The sequence below is a fragment of the Canis lupus genome, chromosome 21, assembly GCF_003254725.2.
Source record: "Canis lupus dingo isolate Sandy chromosome 21, ASM325472v2, whole genome shotgun sequence".
NCBI lineage: Eukaryota > Metazoa > Chordata > Mammalia > Carnivora > Canidae > Canis > Canis lupus.
The window spans coordinates 1,405,515-1,426,145 of record NC_064263.1 but is presented as its reverse complement, the minus strand read 5'-3'; the positions used below and the strand labels follow the sequence as shown (position 1 = coordinate 1,426,145).

General features: G+C 34.5%; 1 protein-coding gene across 4 annotated transcripts in view; it reads left to right on the top strand.

Annotated features, from left to right (window-relative positions):
- The window catches only part of CNTN5 (contactin 5), a 1,295,471-nt gene that overhangs the window by 1,167,979 nt on the left and 106,861 nt on the right, over positions 1 to 20,631 (top strand). For all 4 annotated transcript variants that reach the window (XM_025420999.3, XM_025420992.3, XM_049098649.1 and 1 more), the window contains one exon: positions 13,780 to 13,900. In XM_025420999.3, the coding sequence (XP_025276784.1) occupies positions 13,780 to 13,900 (121 nt within the window). The remainder of the gene's footprint in view (positions 1 to 13,779; positions 13,901 to 20,631) is intronic.

Genomic DNA, 20,631 nt, shown 5'->3' with positions numbered 1-20,631 from the left:
ATGTGCAGCTTTGAAGAGTCCTGTAAATAGTCCTTGAAATAATCAGAGGCTGTATTACATAGTTAAAGAAGAGTGATACGTAGTAGAATATGATTATTTCTAAGATTTTGAGTAAACTCTGATTTTTTATACGTTAAAGAATTGGTGAATTATCATTCATAAAATTGCAAAGCCTTGTTATTTAATGAGTTTTCTGTGATCAAATGTCCTGACTAGCTTTCAAAATGTCAGTTGAATTTGACTGAGAGTCCTTGACCTTGAACTTTTCATAGTTGGCTTTTGATTGACACATTTATTCAATTTGACCTTTTGTTTTAATGAACTATTCTTCTGTTTGAATCTTCATTGGAAGTTTGCTGTTTCAGCTCACAATCTAAGCAATAGTTTGAATAGTTAGTCTTTTCTGACATTGATGTGTTTGAATTCCCTAAATTCTAAGTATTTTTTGTATTGATAAGAAATTTGATGACTGTGAAAGACAGTGCTTAAATGGATTCTGTGACCCAAATTGCCTTCTTGTACAGTGAAGTACTTTTCAGAAACTTGTTCCTAAACATTAGTAACTATCAAATTAGGATGGGAAAATAATAGTATTTGTTCACGAAGCCAACAGTTGAAATAATACAGATACTTGTCGAAGATTGTATATGTTAAAATATTTACTAATATTGCAAATAAAATGTGAATACCTGAAAAACTTGAATTTTGAAAGAAAACTTGGAACAGTTATATTTAACTGGCAAATTCATCTTTAGAAATTCTTATATAGGGGGCACCTGGGCGGCCCAGTGGTTGAGGTCCTAGGATTGAGTCTTATGTCGGGGTCCCAGTAGAGAACCTGCTTCTCCCTCTGCCTATGTCTCTGCCACTCTCTGTGTCTCCCATGAATAAATAAATAATTTTTTTAAAAAGAAATTCTTACATAACATTAATTATTCCATTTGGAACATTTATGTTTTTGCCAAAAGTTTAGGTAGAAATGTTTCTCTGCTATTCTTGCTCATTTTTCTTTCAAACTGTCAACACATTCCGTAGCAATGATTCTATAGCAGACCATATTTTTTCCATTTATGTGAAGAGGCTTCGATGTACCAGACACTGTGATAGACGCTGGGTATGATAGTGAACTGAATATCATCGTTATTTATCATCTTTATTTATAAAAATAAATTCCAATTATGATTGTTACTCACAAGACCAAAATATAGTTAAAAATTCCTTTAAATGATATACTCAGTGGATATAAAGGACTTTTCTTGTTTTCGGTCCATTTATAGCTCAAGAAGATGAAATGAGAAATAAGTTTATTTTTCAACCCAGCAAGTTCTTATTTCCTCTAAGTTCTCCCTGAGAATGAAGGTCTTTATTTTAGTTCAAGTTACTTCTCTCATACATCGCCACAGAATAACTAAAAGAAGCTAGTCAGTCAACACTTTCAATATTCATTTCCCTCTAAATCTCCTTAATTAGATCCATAATTTCATTAGGAACACTTTTGTATCTTCCACACTACCCAGGCAAGAGTTTCACTAATTTTTCTGCCAGTTCATAACTCAGGTACTTTTGTTCCAGCCTCCAGCTATAATCTCATAAATGTATTCCCAGACCCCATTAAGTTTCTTTGGGTTCTTCCCTGTCTTGGACTGAGGATTTGGTCACTGTGGAAAAAATAATCTGGTATAAACAAAGGGCCTTATACCCACACACTTGGGATATTTACCCTGGGACATACTTTATTTGGTAACAGGCTGGATTGATGTTTGCCAAGGCCATTTCTTGCTTTGCAAGTCCCTTACCATTTGATGAGACTGGAGATAAGAAGTAGTTTTGTTTTTGAATCTAGAGTCATGGCTCTTTCAGATTCCCTCAATATTCTGCTTCAAAAATGAGTGATTCTCTCTTTGAGGTCATTTTTCCTGTATTCACACCTTATCTTATATAGCTAAAAGAAACCTGTTGGTACTTTTAATTTCCTTCCTAAAAATATCTCCTTAAGCAAATTCAGCTTGTTCACTGTGAATAATGTGTTGTTCACATTATCTCAGGTAACAATGTTGCCAGACTTTTCCAATATTGCATGAAGGGCCATCTTTTCTTCAGTTATCCATTAAGTTTCCTCACTGTTTTCCAAATCTTTAAAACTAGTCTTCAAGATCCCTCTAGCTATTATTAATGCAGTCCTCCTGGCCTTTTCAGCCTCTGAAAACAACCCCAAACCCAATACCATATGTTAAGGCTTGAGTTATAGCAGCACCCACTTCTAGGCACCAAATTATTTTATGGTTATTTATTGCTGTACAATAAGGCATGCCAAAACTTAGTTTTATAAAACAACAATTATTTTACATTGCTCACAATTTTGTGGGTCAGGATATCAGGCAAATAACCTCAAGGATGTCCTGAAACCCAGGGATGACTTGAATCTGTCTCACAATGGCTGAACCGTCAGCTAGGGTAGCCAAATGACTGGAGATGGCCTGCATGGGTCAGTAAGTACTATGTGCTTTAAGCCTCCATTCTGGCTGTCGGATGGATTTCCAGTTCTTTGTCATACTTCTGCCAGGGCTAGAATGCCCAAGATGATTTTTTTTTTTCTCACAAGTCTGGTGGCTGGACTAGAAATGTTAAAACTTGGAATTTCTGGACTTCTCTCTTTCTCATGAAGTATCTCCACATAAATAGCTTAGCCTTATTTTATAGAATGACAGCTTTAGGAGAGTTTGACTTTCTAAATGACAATTGGCTTCCACCAGAAAAAAATGTTTCAGGGGGCCTAGGAAGAAGTATTGAGTCTTCTTATGATGTAGGCACAGAATTTCTAAGACACCAATTCTGTCATATTCTATTAATCAAAAAGTCACTGAGACCAGTCTGGATTCAGAGACTTGGAAATTCGACTTTACCTCTCAACAGAACACGAATAAAAAATAAATTTATTGTTAAAAAATAAAGAACAAGTAGAAAAATCTATGTGAACATCTTTAATATATCACAGCAAACAAGAGGCTAAGTCCTAAGCCTAATAAGCTCTTTGAGCAACATTATGTACAAGCAGTGTCACGATAAAGCATAGAAACCAATGTAGTATAAAATAGATTGTGGAAGATTTGGCACAGTGGTATTACGATTAGCCATAATAAAATTGACTAGGTCTCACCATTGACTCAGGGCAAATTTTAAATACCTCTTAGTACAATGTCTTGCTGAAAGCGAAAAATAAGAAAGAATAAACACTAGCAGTGTAGAAGTGCAGAGAATCTCAAGTTACTAAGTTTAATTCATATATGGAACATTAAACTTCATTCTAATTATTGACAGATAGTCTACTGTAGAGAGAGGTTGAGGATCAAAAGGCAGGGGTAGAATCCATGCCCCAGAAGGAGCAAGAGTTAAGATCATAAACAAAAGGGTGACTAACCAATGGTAGGGAAAAGAGAGAAGCAGAAGCCGTAGATTAGAGCAGATAGATCCCTCTGGTTTAGTCTTCTAGAGAGCAGTCTTCTAGACTCCCTCGCCTCCCCCATCATTTCAGAGACCCAGGATGATAAATTGTATAACTGACCCAATTAAAACAAAGGTATACAAACAAAGTGGCTTCATTCTAGACTCATTCCTAAAATTGTGTGTGAAAATCAATGAAACACATAGTGGTCTACCATATTCCCAACACATTAGGACTTTATAGCAATACCAGATCAATACTAGTACTAACGGATGAGTGAGATGAGAGCTACTATATTCTGTATGCCTGGGCTTTGCTGATTTTAGGGAAGACATAGAAATCCCACAGACAGCTGTTTGATCACTCTTCCCATAGCCATAATGGGACTAGACTTTCATGCAGATACTGACTATGCTTAATGTGATATCAGTAGCGGAATAAAATTCAGTTTATTCTGGAAACCTGATCATGGTGTAATGAGATAAGGTTGACCTTAAAAGATAAATTGAAAATATTGTAAGACTAGAAAAAAAAAGGATAATAGAAACATTGATATATCAGTACGGTATTGGTCCATCTAAATTATGCACTTAGGTTAGGAAGTCAATTCTCCTTCAACTAAAGATGTGTCAACTAAAGATGTGTCACTATAAACTGCCAATGGCTTTTTAAAAAAAAAGATATTTGTGGGTCACATATAGAAGATTCTCTTGATGCTGGATTAACAGTCACAGAAAAGGTGAATAATGCCATGAACAAATGAGGTTAATAGGTTATGATATTTTGAGAATCACCTTTCTGATATTTCAAAAGGAGATGTAGTATTTCATGTCTAGATATGGCAGATGAAAAGCATTCATAAAAGCATGAGCTCTGGGATCCCTGGGTGGCGCAGCGGTTTAGCGCCTGCCTTTGGCCCAGGGCGCGATCCTGGAGACCCGGGATCGAATCCCACGTCAGGCTCCCGGTGCATGGAGCCTGCTTCTTCCTCTGCCTGTGCTCTGCCTGTCTCTCTCACTGTGTGCCTATCATAAATAAATAAAAAAATTAAAAAAAAAAAGCATGAGCTCTCAGAATAATTCTGTCGTTTACTTAGAAAACTAATTTCTAATAATTTCATGGTTATTACTACACAATGAAACCATTTTATTTTGACACACTTGCCAAATTTTGCTTTAATACTGGTGAATCAAACTATCTACAAATCTAAGCAGAATAAAGATTAGTTTTACAGACATAATAGTAGAATAGAAAGAACTCTTGATAAGAGTCAGATGCCTACAATTCTTCTATCTCTGTATTTAACTTGCCCTTGAACAAGTCACCTATACCTTTTAGCCCTGTTTTCTCAACTGCTGTAGGAATTGGTTAACTGATGATTTGTTAATTGTCTTTCCATGCTAAAATTGATATTTTATGCAATGATTTTTTAAAAGATTTTATTTATTTACTTGAGAGAGAAAGAGAGAGAGCAGGGGGAGAAGCAGACTCCATGCTGAATGTCTAGCCTGACGCAGGGTTAAATCCCATGACCCCAAGTTCATGACCTGAGCCAAAATCAAGAGTCAGACACTCATCCAACTGACCACCCAAATGCCAAACGCCCTGCAATGATTTTTTATACTATTTACTACTTTAACATATCACATTGTATTATAGCTAGTTGTATACTTCTCACATTGCATTGTGACTTTACTAAAGGTATAATTTCTCTCTTATCTTGTAGCCTGTGCAGCTCGGATATGACAGATTTTATCTCTTGTACCAACTTTAATCTCTTGTACCGACTTCGAGTCAACTGAAGCTCTGTGTTGAGCAAAACGCACAGGTTGGGTCAAAGTTCAGGCATATTTACTATGAGTAAAAAGGAGAAGGCATGACTTTAAAGATGCCAAGTATTTACAATTTCTTGTTTAGACTAAATAGATACTCTAACAAATGACGAGTGAATGAATGAATAATTTTATAATGGCACTTGTGCCATGACTCTCATGAAATAAAATATGTAGCTATTATAAAGTTTTATTATTCTGGAGCTTTCCTAGTTGTCATGCCATTAATAGCTGTTTACAAAACACATACTAATGTGTAAGTGAACAAAAATTTTCCTGACCATCTGTATGTAACATAAATGAGAGGGAATTCCAGAAGCGTATGCTTAGTGAAAGATAGTTAATATTATTCCATTATTAAACAATGATGTAATCTACTCCAAAAAAAATATTTATTCTCTATCTTGACTATTAACATCATTTTACATAATTGTATTTTTAACACAAGAATTTAGAAGATGTAATCTCTTATATTTCTATTTTTTTAAAGATTTTACTTATTTATTCATGGCAGACACAGAAAGAGAGAGGCAGAGACATGGCAGAGGGAGAAGCAGGCTCTATGAAGGGAGCCCGATGTGGGACTCGATCCCAGAACTCCAGGATCACGCCCTGAGCTGAAGGCAGATGCTCAACCGCTGAGTCACCCATCCCTTTATTATTTATTTATTTATTTATTTATTTATTTATTTATTTATTTATTTATTTATTTAAAAGTGAAAGTGTGCATGAGTGAGGGAAGGATTAGTGGGGAGGGAGAAGGAGAGAGAGAATCCCAAGCAGACTCCACACTCATTATGCAGAGCTCAGTCTCTCGACTTTGAGATCATGACTCAAGCCAAGCCAACAGTTGGACACTCAACCAGGTGAGACACCCTGGTACCCTAGAGTTTACTTAAAAAAGAAATATACAGACATTAAGGTAGACAAAAATAGATATTTTACAATTTACAAAGAGATGAATGTCAATTCCTTGGTATTTATTCCAAAGAGCACCATTTCCTAGAATACACACATGTCCCAGGAGATCACAGATAATATCAAAGTGGCTTGGAGGGTTCATCACATGGGGCCCCACACTGAGAACTGTCCTGGCTTGGTGTACTGCTTCACTGTACCATTTTGAAATTCTGAATAATTTTTGGACAAGGGGATCTGTATTTTTATTTTAGAATGGGACCCACAAATTATGTAATCAATCCCAGTGGTCAATTAACTTTTTCTAAAAAAAGATGACTTAAACAAGTCCTTAACATATGAAGCAGAATTTGGAGACTGAGGGACTACTTGAGGAAATGTGTAAAGAGTACATTTTCCATTATAGTGGGAGACAAGGTAGGTTGAGTCCAGCCTTAAGTACTCATTAAGAAGTTGGGCCAACTTGTAGACAGTTAAGTAAAGACAGCCAGTGAAGATTTTGCATTTGTAAATAAAAATCAGTTTTAAAGAAGGACAAATCTAGCAATGGCATGTCAGATGGAAAAGGGTGAGAGACATAGAGGATATAAGAAGCTGATTTGAAAATTACTATTAGAAATTGAAATTTAGAAGCCAATGTTCATATAATGATTGTTACAACTATATGAAGCACACAGAAAGAGAAAATATCTTTCTTTGGGTCCTGAGTATTGTGTTTATCAGATGACACACCCATTTCTCTAATTCTGTTTATTCCAAGCCTAATTGCAGATATGAGGAAAGCTACTCCATACTCTCTTATGTTTTTTCCATAAAGATATATATATGAGAGAGAGAGAGAGAGAGACCCAAAGTTTAGCATAGCCCATAGAAATAAATATCTTTTGAATGAGTGATAATTGCATAAACAAGAAAAGAATACATCTGATATTCTTAGCAGGTGTGTAAGATAAACTTTAGCAACAGTTAGGAAGTAGTTAAGAGTAAGTTGAAGAAAGTATAGACTGATAAACTGTGTGACCTTGTCTGTTTCATCCCTCTCTTAACTCAAAGGCATTAGATTAGTATAGAAATGACAGTAAAGGCATTTAGAGCTTGTCTTAGTCCATCAAGACTGTGATAACACAATACCATAGAGCGGGTGGCTTATACACAGCAGAAATGTATTTCTCACAGCTCTGGAGGCTAGGAAGTCCAAAATCAAGGCACTAGGGGATTCAGTGTCTGGTGACAGATGACCATCTTCTCACTGTGTCTTCACATGATAGAAGAAGTAATAGAACTCTCTGGAGTTTCTTTTATAAAGGCACTACTCCTATTCATACAATACTTCACAAACACCTCACTTCCAAATGCCATCACATTGGGGATTAGATTTCAATATGTGAATTGGGTGTGTGGGGGGTGGGGTACACATACAGTCTATAGCAGAGCCCTTTTTCCTTGGTCATTTATGTCAATCTTAAATAAAGGAATGCCCATTTACGTCACCACTAGGGAAAAGAAAGTCAATGCACATATGTTCAGATAAAAGACTTTTTTTTTTAAGAATCTGGGAACATGCATACCACCAAAGTCTGACATCCACTAACATGTTAAATGTCACATTCTCTAGTCCTACATGTCTACTTGGGAAAGGAGGAACACTAATGTGATACACAAGGCATTTTCTCATTCATTCACTATTCTTTGTATATCCAATTTTGCCATTGAGGAAATAAATATGATTTAACATTTTTATTTTTAAATTGTTATACTAAAATTTAATTGTAACTTGTCCTGTATATTCTTGCTAAGAGCTGCTTCCTAACATCTAATCTTCATTTTAACCAAGATAGTGGACTGGTCCCATGAATTCATGACTTTGTACTTATAGTACTAAGTGATCCAGCTTGGATAGCTGGTTATTTTGAGTTCATCAAATAGTTATCAACTCGTTCCTCTTTAATCTATGTCACCAAGAAAAGCTGCTTCTGCATTTTCCTTAGTATTTAAAAGTATATTATTAGAATATGTGTTGGAACTGAAATACCAAGGTCTTGGTAATGGTATGTGAGAGACATTTTTGCAAATTTTTAGTCTTCAGTTGGATGCACTTACTATTTCATCATTATAGACATAAATGTTTTTGTCAAATAGTACTTTGTCTAGTATTTTTACAGTAGCAGCAATTAATGTTTCTGTTTCAGAGAATATTTCCAATTACTTAGACATGCAAGTTAATATCTTTCTTTTTTTTTAATTTTTTATTTATTTGTGATAGTCACAGAGAGAGAGAAAGAGGCAGAGACACAGGCAGAGGGAGAAGCAGGCTCCATGCACCAGGAGCCTGATGTGGGATTCGATCCCAGGTCTCCAGGATCGCGCCCTGGGCCAAAGGCAGGCGCCAAACCGCTGCGCCACCCAGGGATCCCAATATCATCTTTCTTTAAAAATATTTTAAACTTGATGGGATGATCGCTGGGTGTTACACTATATGTTGGCAAACCGAACATCAATAAAAAATTAAAAACTTAAAAAATTAAAATATTTTAAAACCCATGTCATCATGAATGCAAATTGTATTATATAAAGGTTTAAGGGAACAAATAGTTATAAAAAGAAAAATAATGTTATGTATACAATTTCCTTATTATGGTAGGATACTTTAAACAAATCATCCTATGGGAAAAATAAATACTGTACCAGGGAAATCTTTTAAGTATTCAAGAGTTTATGTCAATAACATTAATCATATCTAATAATCCATGTCTCATAGCTGATACCCAGGGTTTTTATGTTAAAAATATTTTTAAAATCACATCTCACAGAATTTATATGCTATGTTACTTTTGCTTTGTATAGAAGAATGGTTTGTATGTGTGTCAGGACCCAGGGACACTGGAAATGCCTTATATGAGCCTCTTGAGAAAGCTGAATAAAACCTAAATGAGGGCACAGAAACTGCCATCCCCTGCAGGCTCTGACTGAGACATTCAGCATGAGTCTTATTTACAAAAATACTCAATTTAATTTATCTTATTATTTAGATAATTCATTCTCCAAACATTCTCAGAGTGCTTAGTATGTGCACAACACTCTGCTAAAACCTGATGAAAAAATTGCTTAAAGAATTTTTTAGATTTTGTAGTATTTCCCAAATAGTTCGTGTATGTACTTTGTTTCACTTGATTTCCCTCATGAAAGAGACAATGCAGTTGTCATTATCCCAATAAAGTGAACTTCCCAGAGTTTCAGAGCTAGGAATATGCTAAAAACTAAGGCTAGAATTCAGGTCTTCTTATTCTGAGTCCAGAAGTTTCCCTCTAAGAGAGGAATACTTAATATAGTTAAGAATTTATCAGAAAACTTACTATATCTATGGAAAACACTGATAGATATTTGTTGAAGGGGTGCATACCAATTGAAGAAAGATTTGTCTTGGCTAAGAGTGCAATTATAGTGTGCTTTAACAGATAACATTTATCAAACACTTACTATAGCCAGACATTGCTATGGGATTTACTTGTACTATCGCATTACAACTGTGAGAGAGTTCTGCATGATAGAGTAATTTTCCCAAGTTAAAAATTTAGTAAGTGGTAGAGCTGGTATTCATACAATTCTGTCTTTCTAAAACCTGTATATACTCTAAGTACCTTTTTTCCACTGTCTTTTCTATGGTCTTTTCTTATTTCCCATCCTAACTTCTTTGAAAGAAAAAAAAAAAAAAAGGTGGTGGGGAGGGGGAGGTATGCATGCACAGAGAAGACGGAAGAAGTCATTCATGCATTCATCAGCTCATCCAATGATCATTGGCTAAATTAGCACCTAGCTCAGCTCTGGGACTACCCCATAGTAGGCCTTGCAGTGACTCCCAAGAATATCGGGTGCTACTTGAGAGACATGAGTAAAACACTATTGAAGCATAACTAAACAGTGGCAGAAGTAATGAAACCTCACCCAAAAGTTCCAAACAGACTTTACCAAGGAGAAGGCATTTGAGCTGTCTAAAAGAAAGGAGAAAGAGTATTTGCAACAGAACAATAGGCAGAATTAGGAGAAGTTTTCCCTTGGATGGGAAATGTGAGATAAGACTGTACTAGCACAGGATTCTGTCGTAGGAGGTAGCATCATGTTCTAAGTAAAGAGCCTTTTGTGCGGAAGTGAGGAGATTGGACTCTAACCTCAAGGTAATAGGAGCCAGCAGACACTTTGAAGAGCAAAATTATATGTGTTTCCATTTTTAGGAAGTCTTAACTAGAAGTCCTATGTTGGATCAGCAGGATATTTAGTCAAAGTGAAAGCAAATAAAGACTTGGACTTGAGTGGAAGGATGATGGTTCCTGTATTATTTCAAAGCCATAAATAAAAATAGTGATAATCTGGCAACTGCTCTAGTAAGACTATGTGATCCAGAAATGTAAGTGATTTAGTCATGTTGCTGCTCTCACAGAGAGTAAACATACAGTACCTTTCTTGATCCTTTTTTTAATTGAAGTGTAGCTGACAAACAATATTACATTAGATTTAGGTATACCATATAGTCATTCTGCCAGTCTATGCTTTATGCTATGCTCACCACAAGCATAACAGCCTTTCTTAGAGAGCCTTCATATATTCAACCTCTCAACAAATATTTATTGAGCTCCTACCATGTGGCATGTGCAATGCTAGGTGCACAATGCTGGGAGCATTATGTTAAATACTGGTTGTGGGGAAGTTCATGTGAAATAAAATATAGCAAAATTTATTCATAAAGACAGGATATAAAGCAAGTGTCAAACAAAACAAGAAAAGAAAGAGTAACTCCTAAGAGAGAAAATGTGAATATGAGGTTTAAGCTTAAGAAAGCAAGCATCTGCCGTAAGTAATCATTTCATTAAAAGTGTACTAAATTGTGGACGTTCTCGTTCTCTCTCAGGAACTGCATAGTGTGGACTGAGTGAGATTAAGTATAATGGGTTCTCACATGAATTCTTCTCATTACTTCTCTTAAAAGATCAGTAAATCTAAGAAAGGGTAATTTAGGTTTAGTGTTCATAATCCGTTCATTTTACTTTAATCTCTCCAGTTTAGAATTGTAAAAATATAACACAGGTATAATCCAAAAAAGAAGGGATGAGCCCAAAACGAGACTATTTTAACTCCTCAGATAGTCTTGACATTGACAGAAATACAATAGGCTATAGACTTTTGATTCCTGATAGTTGGTGATGGAGCTTCAGCCAGTTAATAAAGCATTGCACATTATTAATTGCAGGCACCGAGTAAAGGACAGCATAGGAAAGATAATCTATACCTCCCCCGCCCCGAATCCTTTGAACCTTTATGTGATTTTCAGTGAAGCCTCATCATGATCCCATTAAGCTTTTCTTTTACTATAATTCAACAGAAAAGACAAAGGTTTGAGGACTTTTATCCGGGACAAAAAGAAATCAATAATTTGGGAAGAAAAAGTTCTGGAAGATTAGACAATCAATTATTTAACACAAGATGTGATTTTATAAAATAATTTTTCAAAAATATGAGCCTAAAAAAGACTTCTTATTACTTTTTCTGCTATTAAGCTACCACAAGTCTGTGATATTAAAAAATAAGCAAATAAAAAAAAACAAAACAGAAAATACCAAGCACGGTCTTTCAGAAGCATTATTGCTGGAAATAATAAATATTTATTCTTGATTTTCTGGACTTTTCCTTAGCTTTTCCATTAGACATAGGTCTCATTCCAGGTTCATGGTGTGCATGTTGATTCCTGATTAATTTAAGTACCCTATTCAGAGAGCTTCTTTGAAATCCAAGGGGGAAAAGAAATTTTCACACCTAAGATGGACCCATACTACATAAAGTGATAAAAATATCACTTTATTTAAAGTGATACAAATATCATATTATTTATATGTATTAAATTACATTGATTTGAGAATGAATTATGCCTTATAATGTTTACAATTTGCTTTTGTTTACCCATATTAAATCAAAGAGTTTTAAAATACAAAGTTCCTTTTCAGATTTGACAAAAGTAAAAAGTCCAGTATAGAAGAGAAAACGAAATTTAAGAGAACCAATTTATCCTAAGAAAATTAGCAGCATAAGCCATTCTCTGGACAAATATCACACTCTTTGGAATTGTTATGACCCTTAATGCATTCTCACCAAGAAGCATTTCCTTGTAAATCACTAAACCAGACTATGTCTTAACAATTATTTTGAGAGAGTACTTCAGTACTCTTAGAAGTTCCTATCATAAGACTAATAGAAAGGGAAAAAAAACCAGAAATGAAATACCAGAAAGAAATTGTTTAAAACATAGTGTACAGTTAAGCATTTAATTTAAAGTATAATATGAGAGGTAAAAACTTCCAATAACTTCACACACTTTCAATGAATGCTAAGGAAAGAGAAAAAAAAATCAAAGGAATTTCTAGAAATTCTTCCCACTTTTATGGTTTTTATGTAGCCCATTGGTCTGTATCAAAATAAAGGCAAGCAGCTAAACTCAAATAATTATTGGGAAACTGCCCTCTAAGGACAAATACATCACTTTGTTAAGGTGACTTACCTAGTCCATCAAAAAATAATCTGAAGTGCTCCTCTTTGGCTTGCCTTAGACATTCTTTCATATGCTCAACTACTGTTAAAGAGAATGTTGAGTGCTTTGAAAATGTCATTTCAAGCTATGTGCATCTACGCTCATTCTAACCAAGTGTTTTTTATTGCAACATGAAAATTGAAGCAAGTATTGGAGTTTTGCCATGCTGTTATAAGAAAAATACCTTATGAGTTGTGAATTCCAGATCTTTTGAAGTTTGCAAAAAAAGAAATCTGTCTTTCCTGCTAGAGTAAATGAAAGCCAGAATTAAGTGATGAAAAAAGTCTGTACCTGTCACTCTAACGTGTAGGCTCATCACTAATCCCATGAACTGGCATGTCTACAAGATATTCCCCCTCATACTCCTTAACTGCAGTTCTTTGAATGTGTTCTAATCATCTCGCTCCCACCAAGAACCAAGTGTTTGGGACCTCCTTTGTGTTTCATGACTACAGTGATTAACAGAAATTCAGGCTGACCCTATTCTCTGATGGTGGTGGTTACAGGAAGAATATATCCTTGTTAAGTAAAGACACATGGCTTTGGGACCAGCAATCTTTTACCTAAGGACTCTCGTTCTGTTGCAATCATTCAATGAAATTGCACAAGATCATCTTTTGACTGCTATCTTCTCATAGTTTCCACAAGTTGCTAAACCTTTCAACACTATCGTCTTGCCACAAAACAGGCCTGTCTTTGAATGTCAAAGCAATAATTTTGCCTCACTGATTATTTGTCCTATACTTTTAAATATATGAAAGTTTGTGCACATTTAAATATTTCTTAAATATTGTAGCTGCTAAATCATTAAATGAAATATTAAATGTTCAAACTCTTTATTCCATAATTTCTATGTGTTCCTTAAAATAGGGCATGTTTAATTTCTGTATTGTTGTCATATAATTGTAAGGGAAAAAATGGGCCCTTTGACCTAACGTGCTAAATTCCCCTTAGAGCACCTTGAACTAGGCAGATTTGCAACATTTTAAACTGGCACTTCATCCCTCTTTCAGCAAGCATCCTCTGCAGATTTAATGATCAGGAACATCCTTCTGATGCATGCTGGGAGATATGGCTGCAGGGTACAGACCACAGCAGACAGTGTGTCAGATGAGGCAGAGCTTCTTGTTAGGGGTGAGTATGCTCACAGTGCAGTCTCAAGACATGATCACCATGGATTATCATACACAGGAATTCAAATGCATGGACTTTGAGCACATTACTGCTGTGCATTTTACTTTCAATTTTACAATATATGTCATTTTTGCTTAACCTTTTGCCTTGGAAAACTGCTTCTTAGTAACAGACAAAACCTGTAGATCCAAGTTCACGATCTAAAACACCTTTAGCAGTTAAGTGGTCACTCAGTGTCTCACCAACCCGATGCCAGACAGAAACTGTAAACAGTTGAGTCACAGATATTTGGACTACAGAAATAAAATTTGTTTGTGTGTAGATGTGTTTTTGAATACAAAGCCAATGAAACCCTTAGGCATTTTTTTCCTCCACTGACTTCTAAATTCTGTTTCCCAAAATAGGAAGACTGCATGCCTAATATGGTGGCACTTACAATTGTTCAGTTACAAGGATTTTTTTAAGTCTGAAAATGTCAGTCTGTGTAGAAATGACAGTTAAGTGGTTTCTACTATGAACCAGGCTGCCAAAATCTGCAATCCTATAAAGTTATATCTAAAGTCAATGACTGCAGCACCAATTTCTTTTAGCACAGTATTCCTCAGTATGGGATATGAAGCTCCTAGCATGCATATTTTCTCTCTCTTTTCTTTTTTTTCCTTCCTTCATTCCTTCCTCCCTTCCTTCCTCTCTCGCTTCCTACCTCCCTTTCTCTTTTTTCTTCCTTCTTTTCTTTTCGCTTGAGATATAATATACCTACAGAAAATTCCACAAATTATTGTGTACAGGTGTATGACTCAATGAAAAACCAAATGTGAGTACACCATGAAACTAAGTTCAAAGAAAGAACTAGAACATTACCAGAATCTCACCTAGTACCTCTCCTTTTTTTTATTTTAAACAATTACATTTTGAGTGATGTGAGTATTGCATGCTAAGACCCTTTGCATGATCTCTGCAAATAAAATGCACAATCCATAGCAAAAAGTTATATTTTAAATTAACTTGTCTTTTATCTACTTGGAGTGTTTTCCAATCATATTTTTTTAAGAATTCATATATGATATTATATAAAAACCTTGAGTAGGAAACATAAGGCATATAGTAAGCTTCATCATCTCTTTGTTTTAGTTGTATGTATTATCAAAAGTTTGTTGATTTTTGGTAGTGCATCCATCATTAATTGAAGTAAAATATTATTTTGAAAAAATATGTATCTGAGTGGCATTTTTTCATTTTTGAGTGCATATGCATTTCTGTTCAAAAGATGATTTGAACCTTTCTCCAAATTCATATCAAGAATGTGTATCTGCATTACCTTTTTATAAAACATCAATATATTAAAGTTCTCATCCTCTCATGATATTCCATTTAGCTAAAAATTTTTCTTTTATGCCTTTTGAAGTTCAAGGCTCATGGAATTACAAGCCCTATACTGCAGTCAAATTTATGGAAAATAGCTTTCTTCTCTCTGTGGTCTGTTTTAGATTATATGTATTTATTGTGTAGCACTTGCCTAGTTATTTAGAATGATGCTCCTAAAATTGGAGATTTATAAATGAATAACACAATTTAGCGACTGATAACAAGAAATTAGGTATTTTTACAGGGTTGTGAGGGGCAAATTTAAATGAACAGTCTGCTCCATAAGTAAAATTAAACTCAACAGGGTTTAAAACATAATTCAGGTTCAGCTTTTTTATGTTCTGCTCTTTTAGCCTTTGGCTTTATGCCTAGGAGAAGATAAAATGCATAAATGTTGAAATTACACTCAAAAGAAATTTCAAACCAGTTGCTATTGTCTGAATATTCATGTAACATTCAGCTCAAGCTTTCATTCAAAGTGAGTTTGATCAAGTCACCAATGTTCTATTATATATTTGCATTACTTTTCTAAAATTAGTAAAAATAGTTTGCCTCTTCTGCCTGGTTGGTCTTAGATAGATTTAAAAACTTAACTAGGTGTTTGGGTTCTTCTTTTTAAATTTTTTATTATTTTTGTTAAATTATCAGCTCCTGGTAATTGAAGGAACTTGGATGCTTGGCTATTGCTGTTTTTCATTTTGGCTTGTGAAATAAAACTCATACCTTTCCATTATTTCTCCCATTCCCATTCATTGGTTCGTAAATTTGGGGAATTCAAATAGTACAGGCCACAGAACCAAAGCTGAGCATTCTAAATGGAGTTCTTCTAATGATGGCTACAGTTCCAGCAACAGAATTCTTAAACAGCATTTTTTTCAAGTATGTGTCACATAAAAATGGGCACAGCAAAGACAATTCCATCATACATCTTCCTATAGAATACCATCATTGGATTGTCTCAGCTGTTCATTTTACTCAATGTTGAGCATGGGGAACATTCTTGGGTGGCAAGGGATAAATTTCTATAACCCTGTACTTCTATTTTATTGGGGCCAGGGAATTAAAAAACTATATTCCTCAAGATTGATGGAAGCTACTTTTTTGTCATCTCTTTCCCTTAAATATAGTCTATGAAATTCTTTTGTTCATCTTACCAAGTCCTGAAATTCTACTCTGGACCTCATAAGTACATTAAATTGGAGCTCAGAGTATAGCCCTAAAACTAAGACATTGCCTGCTTATAATCTGAGTTTCTGACTAGTAATACCTCCTGCTTCTCTTCTCATTCACTATTTTAAAGCTATATTCCCCCAAATGCTTATTTCCACTGTTGCTTCATTTTGCTTGTAAATTAACCTCTTTTCCACTATTTTTATCTCCAAAAATTGAATTTTCCCATAAATAATCATCTGAAGCATAAAATCACTTGCTCTTGCATACTTAATATTCAGTGAACTAGCCTTATTGTAGCTCCACAAATAATTTGGAGAGCCACAATAGAAGTAATGAATATGTTAAATTATTTTTATTAAATACAAAAAGAAGTTAAAGCCACCCTTGGACATCTGTGCATAACTTAGGTCACTTATTCAGGTGTGATATAGCAACAAAATAGAAAGTAAAGCTAGACAATGCTATGGAGAACTTCTTTACAGAAAGATAGAACTGTATTATATTATCCAGGGCAAAGGAGATTGAACATTAAGAGATAATACATAAGAAAAAAAAAAGAGATAATACATAAGGATACATGATTTGTAAAGAACTGGTGCTCCCAAGCAATATGAGAGATGACCAAACACAATATTAAAGACTTCAGAGAAAAGAGAGTGAATTTTTTGTTGTTTTATTTTACAAAGATGAGTGTTAAAAATATGTTTCCCCAAGCCCATATAAGAGTATGAAACTGTTATGGTTTAAAGAATAAAAAAAATATGTTTAGCTGAGCTGTGGGAACTGGGAACCAGATATTGAGTTCTGTTTATTCCACACAGAGGCAGAAGAAAGAGTTTAAAAATTCACTTTGTGCAAATTTTATATTCACATTACTGCTTATTAATACAAAACAGTAGGTCAAGAACTCTTGGAATAGTCAAAGAATAATTAATAATCCTTTTGCTTCTCCTGAATGCATACCCTATATGTATGTGTCCCTTTCTCAAAATTTAGACAACAATTTTCATTTCCTGGGTTACAACTTACAGGATGAATCTGATGTGCATTAAGTTGAATTAAAGAAGAAAGACTCAACTTTAGGATATAACTTGTTGAGAGATATCTCACTATTTTTAACCACTCATCTCTTCTTATTTAATTTGGGGTTCAACCTGTCTTTCAATTGTATTTGCTTTTAATTTTCCATCAATTCAATTCCATCTATTCTTTTCAAGAAAATATTTTTCCTTGAGTATTTTCTCTTTATCTCTCCCAAAACACCTAGCCAATTTTCACTGAAAATCTAAAACTATATAAAGTTTGACTGTTTTGTCAATTAAATAAGTCAACAGGTATATATTGATAATTTGGTATTCGTTTACTCACCCACTCATTCAGCACCTGCTCTGTATCAAGCGCCGAGCAGGTACATGCATAGGAAGATGAAGGCACCAAAGTCTCAGCCCTCTGTTTGGCTCTATGGTCACTAGTCCACTAGTATGAGAAGCATCTTTGGGAATGGCATGAGAAACACTAAAAAAGTAAAGCTCCCTGGATAACGTTCAGTCTTTTAGGGGAAATAATGAAATACTAGGAGACAACATGGTCATAGCTACAGGACGACATAATTTGTGGGAACCAGTGAAAACTAAAAATGCAGAGACCCTTGATCAAAACTTCAAAAGAATTTCAAGACAATGATAGCAGAGAATTCATCCAAGTATGGTGACCTTCTAAGGTAGGCACCCTGAGTGCACAGGTAGCACAGCCACGAAGCCAGCTTGCTGTAGCTACTAAATTATGTATTATTCTCTAAGAATACAAGGACTTTAGCAAAGATACTAAAATATCTTTTTTTTTCTTTTATAACAAAGTTGTCTAAATCTGTGTTCTTGTCTATAAAATTAGCACATTAGAACCTCTTTAGAGGTTTTATCAGTTTTTTATGCCAAATATCTTTTAATTATTCTACTCCATTTGGGAATATTTTATTGTATTAAAATAATCATTGATTCATATTTCTATGAAATTCCCACCAAAACCTCTTATCATTATGTGGTAGCTGACATTAGCCAAACTAGGTGATTTAAATCAATCCAAATGCAGAGGCTTTACAATTTAGCTACTTGTGAAGTGCTGCGTGTTTTATTTTGTTTTGTTTTCAAATAGTGGAAAATAACCTAAAGGTATCAATTACTGTCTGATAGAAACCAGTTTGTAACCTTTGAATAAATTCTGTTCAAACCATAAAATTTTCAGTGATCTTCCCAAGCAAGAGAGGAAAGTTCGAGAATCCTCTGCCTTTTGCCTTTGGAAGGATGCCAGTACAATACCTTTCCCAATACAAAGGCAAATTCAAGCTAGGTGAAAACCTTGAACATATTTATATTTTGAGAATCTTATTTGAGAATTAAGCAGTATTAATGTGTTAATGTGATCTATCTTTATATCTCTCATAGAACTACCTTTGTGAACCATGTAGATTCCTAACTAATATGAATGCTTATCTTAGGCCTGGCCAAGTTTAGCACTGGCCACTTCTGAAAGTTTCAAGCTTTAAAATGTACAAGTATTTAACACAAGTATCTTTTGGAAGATGGAGTTTGCCATGTACTTGGAGATTGCAAAACCCTTCATGCGATGGAGTAATTTGTTTGACTCAAAAGATTCTCTATTTAAAAAAATAAAAATAAAAAAAGAGTTTCTAGTGGAAAGAAAAAGAGCCAGTAATCACAAAAGCAAAGCTGAGTTTGCCAACATTTGGGGATCACAGGACAATGATGAATGCTTTCAGGGTAATTTAAATCTTAAGTAATAGCAACAGTAAATGTTTTAGAGGAGAATGGAAGTTATGCAGTTAATATATTTGCTTTTATAACATTAAAAAAACTTTAAAATAGATATATAAAATATCTTTCTTCTTGAAGAAAATCTAATCTTATTCATGCAGTGTCTTATTGAACTACCCTACATCATTGGAAATTTTAGATCACTGCTATCACTAGTTTTGGATAAGATTATTTAAATAACTTATACTAATGACTTATTTTCCTAGCTTAGACTTTTTATACATTAACTAGTTTGACATTAACATTTTTATTGGTTAGTCATGTATTTGGATTCTGTGCACCACATTTAGTTGGTTCATTGAAGGGACTTGATTGATGGAAATGATTAAAACAAAATGAACAAATAACTTGTTATTGTATACAGACAACCAATGAATGAAGATTAAGTTGTGTATTTTATTCACTCAACAAATACTGAGAACTGCTAGAAGCCAAGTTTTCCTGTAGGCACTGAAAATTTCAGTCAATTGACTTAGAGTTTTATAGGTTTCTTGATAGGAACATTTTGCTATTTTGAAACAAGTACTCTGACTTCACTTATAGTTTGAGAAAAACTCAATCAGCTGGATTTTATATCATACATATTTTTGAGTCACAAACTGTAAGGTGATAACATTTCACTATGTATTTTGTCCCACAGACTAAGCTATTTTTCTTATATATCCATTTTAATATAAAAACGACATTTACTATCATCTCACAGTTATATAAACTTGTCGAGATAAGTTCTTGGTGTATGGATTATGTTTTAAGTGCTGATTTTATTCATTGTTTAGGGAGTGCCTACTAAATGCCAGGACAGTTCTAGTATGTAAGAGGGATAAGTGGTTACGTGGGATTGGGTATAAGTACCTTCTAGTGCCATGGAAGAGAGCTTAACATTTATGCTGAAAGTTATGAAGAACTATCAAAGGACCAAAGCAGGAAGGGGCCATGAGTAGATATACACTTGCAGAAATTCATTCTGAGAACTGCAGAGAGTATTTTAGAGGAGAATGAGACCAATGGTTGCTAATAGACCAACTAGGAAGCTGTAGCAGTAATCTTTACAAGTAATAAGAAAGGTCTGTAAAAAGGCAATGACAATGGAGATTTAAAGAGTGTACATATCCAAAAAATAGGAAGGAGACAGAATCTATAGAGGTAGCTCACTGTCTATGAAAAATGTGAAAGAAAAGCCAAGAATGAATGCCAGTTGTGATGCTTCATTGAGAGGTCAATCAACGAGACCATATATTCTGGTTAGACCAAGATAGTTCCAAGTTAAACTAGGAGTGGCAGAGTAGTTATTAATGAAACCCCTTAACTCTCAAAATTATCCTGGTTTAGATAACTTATGTGGCCACCTTAATGGATGATCAT